Genomic DNA, 4,358 nt, shown 5'->3' with positions numbered 1-4,358 from the left:
ACTTGTACAAAATGTCAAGAAAAGCATTTCCGCCATTTTCATTTCCAAATTAATGGTGTTGACAACTTAACTTAGCGCTCTATTCTTTTCTGTACAACCAAAGGTAAACAGCTGTTTTGTTTGTACGCGATATAAATAAAGAAAACAACAGAAAACGAATGAAAAATAAAATTTTGCCGTGCAGAAGGAATTAAGGTAGAAACACAATGAAATACGCCGCTTTTTCGCGCTCATTTTCATGTAAATGACTAAAGGCCTGCGTACATAAGCTGCCTGTTTACCTTGCTTACTTCTGATAAAAGAATAAAAAAGAGAAGGGCAACCCAGTTCGAAATTTTCTCGGCCTTATTAAGTCCCAATTTACATTGGGCGAGTTTACTTGCGGCAATTGTCATTTTGTAGGAGAGAAAGGTGAGGCATATGGTAACCCTTTGCCTCTCAGCACCCTCTCTCACCTACAAACTGACAATTGCCGCAAGTAAACTCGCCCAATGTAAATTGAGACTTATTCTTTTATTTTTATTATGTCAAAAATGAAGCAGGAAAGCAAGGCAATCAGGCAGAGCAGCTTGTGTATGCAGGCCTTAAAGGCCAAGTACTACCTAATTCAAATGAATTTCTACCCTTACATATGGGCGAAAAAAGTGACAGTTGATATGCATGAATATGTAAAAAACATACCGTGTAGAAACCCCATTATTGGAAAAATAGTAAACATTAATAGATTCCTGCAGTACTGGAACAGAGCAATTTTTTCATAGACCGTAGGGTTAACAAATTTTTGGCATTTTTTGTAAAATTGTGTGAGATAATAATTGAAACGTATTGAAAACAATAGAACATGAACAAAAAATATTTGAACGGAAAATAAAAAGAAATCGATTTTTTTTTTTCGGGACGCCACACATTCATGTTTTGGGTTTTTGACATTCAATACATGAACTCAACTGTCCTGTCATGTGTAAACGCAGGGTAAATCCCTTGAGTTTAATTGTCTTGTCCTTTGCCAACCCAGGAAAATACATATGGCCCCGGCACATACGGTCCGATGTGCGTCGCGTCACGCGTTAAAAACAACAACCACATGAAAAAAGTGTAAGTGATGCCAAGTTTGTTGTTGAAGTTTTCATGTGGTTGTTGTAACGCGACGCTCAACGCGCCGTATGTGCAGAGGCCTATACATCGCTTTTGTTCTGCTGCTTTCAGTAGCTCTGTTCCAGAACTAAAAAGTTTTTACAATTTTTACCACTTTTACACATTTTGCGTTCCCGTACACAAAATTTATATGAAAATCGTTTACGACTTTTACCACTTTATAAAGTACGGGAACAGGCCAAGTGTGTGCTGACAAATACGTGATTGAAAAACTGACTTACGTTATGCTTTCCTATTTAATAAAGTACTCTGAGCAATTAGGGATGCTATTACATTTTCCGGCTTGCGACCGGCATTTACAATTTGGCAGCACTGGTATTGGGTATTGTTGGCATTGTTCGTTGTAAGTAGGAGGCACTATTGGACGAACAAGCCATTTCGTCGTTTGTAGTGTGCGTGCGTGGAGTTGGTGAAGTGGAAGACATTTTCACAAGAGTCCGCTTGGCATTTAGTTGATTTATCGTTTGGATCGTTGCTGAGTTCGTTTAGCTGGTAAGACATATATATAACACATCAGAATGTCTATGGCTTCATCCACGTGCTACAAATGCAATCGTCCGGGTCATTTTGCCCGCGACTGTAATTCCGGAGGAGGTGGTGGTGGTGGCCGCGATATGAGACGCGGAAATAACCGTGAGAAATGCTTCAAATGCAATCAATTTGGACATTTTGCTCGTGCCTGCCCCGAGGAATCTGAACGTTGTTATCGTTGCAACGGCATCGGCCACATATCCAAGGACTGTGCTCAACCCGACAATCCAACATGTTTCAACTGTAATAAGGTTGGACACTGGGCGCGCAATTGCCCCGAAGCGTCCAACGATCGCGGCTCTAGTAATATTTCATGCTACAAGTGCAACCGTACGGGACACATCTCCAAAAATTGTCCAGATACAGCAAAGACATGCTACGGCTGCGGCAAAAGCGGTCATCTGAGACGTGAGTGCGAGGAAAAAGGGAGCCGTAACTAGAAAGCGGTCAATCTTCATCTATACCGATTGACCCGATTATTTTCCTTCAACTTCCCTGTCACCGAATCCAATATTTGAAAAATAATATTTTTAAAATTATTAAACCTACTTGTCCCTTGTAATCCTGTAATATTTCTTGAATTATTCCAAGCTGCAGTTGCAGCCCATCAAGTATACCTATATATCTACATATGATCTAACCAACTGCAGTGTAATGCAGTCAAACTCTCGTCAAAGTATATTGTACTCTACTTTGGAATATAAAGTGTCCCAATGTGATACTAAAATAAAAGTGGATGAATTGAAAAAGAGAATGAATATTGAATATAATTAAAAAATGAGAATCGCTGTGAACCTCAATGCTGCATCACTTTTTCTTCTGCTGTACCCTAACAAAAATCTGGAGCCTCATTCCGTAGATTGGAGTGATTCTATTGACTTGATGTTTTTTTGGAGCGGTGTGATGCAAGAGAAGAAAAGAACCATCTCAGAAGCACTAAGTTTATTTACTTTCAAATTTATAACATAAAAAAGCTAACATATAAAAAATTTCAACTATCACTGTGATTGTTTTTTAATTGTAAATTAAAATACTGGAGCTGCTGATTTGAGAACAATTAAATATGGTTTGTTTTTATTTCCTTTGTATTTTTAACTTCTTCGGTCAATTTTTGACTGCTTTTGATACCTTGAGTACTCGAATTTTTTGTTCATCCCAGATGATCCATCCATTGGCCTTTTTTACTTAGAGGAAGTACAAAAAATCAAGTATGTATAAACATATGATGATTGAACCGAGAAAAAATGTGTCTGTATATTTTGCATCGATATAATCTTGTATGCTAGTCTTGCTGCTGAGTCACCGGTTATGTTGGTTTCTTTCTCTATCAAAACACATGGCAAAGCAGCTGACTGATTTTGTATTTTTGCACGTTGCATAGTTGCTTTCTAAGCAAGTTTGGCGACAACTCACTTCTTCCCCCCTAAAGACAAATTTATGTTTCAAAAGCAAAATGATGGCAGACCAAAATCCTATAAAACACGTATACATAACTACTATGTATACGTATGCATGTTTCATGTCCATGATGATGGTGTATGTATGCGTCGAATGTTTCTATTATTTGGGGTGCATTTTATGATTCTGGTAATGGAAAGGTACAGTTGCAAGCCTATATGCAGAAATTGATAAATCCAAAAGAAAGATGAGCGATAAAAATTAGGAAAATAGTATAACCCCATAATTCTATACTGCTCTCGAATATTTTTTATTTCTACGTACCATACGTACACACATGCTCATAATAATAGACACCTTTTTTTAAGAAATGTTGGAATAATACATACAGTTAGGGACAAAAGTATACATACACGCCATAAATCTCGGGTTTCAGTGTAAGTAATGATTTTTTATGAAATTCCAAGTACACAGTTTTATTTCTTCACACTAATAAACAGTATTTAAGGTGTCGATTATGGATAGAAAGTCAACTAAAATAATTGAAACGACACAAATTTTAGTCAAATTCATTCAATATCAGTGTTTTGAACTTTGAGCTATTACTTTAGGGGTCGATTATCGATAGTGGAGTTGTCAAAATTACTTTATGTATGGCAACCTTCAACTGAAGTTGGGAATCTCAGTTGACGAACCGGATATTTTTCAGCAACCAGTTATCTTCAGTTGCAGTGAATATTTTCGAAGAAACAAGAAGTAAAATTGAAAGGAAAAAACATTTTCTTAAAAATTTTTGATTATTTGCAATGAGTAATTAATTTGGTGCATCAAAAATATGGTGAAAGTAACAACAAAACAACAGTTTGAGATATTAATTGATGAATTGAGTGCAAATCCAATGTGCACATGGGTTCCATCTATACAGCCGACTACACCAGGAATTTCGATTTTAAATAAAAATTATTTTTGTTTTGTCTTTTTTCCTCCTCCGTCAACTTCGAAACGACCGAATTTGTCCTCTATCAAGTGGACAACTTCCTTCAATACGTTCGACAATGCAGATTCAGCCATGCAATTGTTGTAAACTTCCCTCCGCAAAAAATCTCAACGCAGCGCACACTTTTAAAAGTGGGGGTATTGCTGTTGATCTGTAACTTATTTTGAAGTCATCCTTTTTCCACAATGTAAACTACGACATCCTTTGGCAATCGAAAATACGCCTTAAACCTAAAATAATTTACTGATTATACAGATCTTTCCAACATTTTTTTTTA

At 36.7% G+C, this 4,358-nt stretch overlaps 1 protein-coding gene across 1 annotated transcript; it reads left to right on the top strand.

The window, feature by feature from the left end:
- The first annotated feature begins 1,452 nt into the window (after window positions 1-1,452).
- Window positions 1,453-2,748, top strand: CNBP (CCHC-type zinc finger nucleic acid binding protein). Its single transcript, XM_073957367.1, has one exon. It carries the CDS (start codon window positions 1,674-1,676, stop codon window positions 2,124-2,126), a length of 453 nt encoding a protein of 150 aa, XP_073813468.1. The 5' UTR covers window positions 1,453-1,673; the 3' UTR covers window positions 2,127-2,748.
- Window positions 2,749-4,358: the final 1,610 nt, after the last annotated feature.

The sequence above is a fragment of the Musca autumnalis genome, unplaced genomic scaffold, assembly GCF_047663935.1.
Source record: "Musca autumnalis isolate F117 unplaced genomic scaffold, ASM4766393v1 scaffold_5, whole genome shotgun sequence".
NCBI classification, from domain to species: Eukaryota; Metazoa; Arthropoda; class Insecta; order Diptera; family Muscidae; genus Musca; species Musca autumnalis.
The sequence above is the reverse complement of the archived record's forward strand: the minus strand, read 5'-3'. Positions and strand labels throughout refer to the sequence as shown.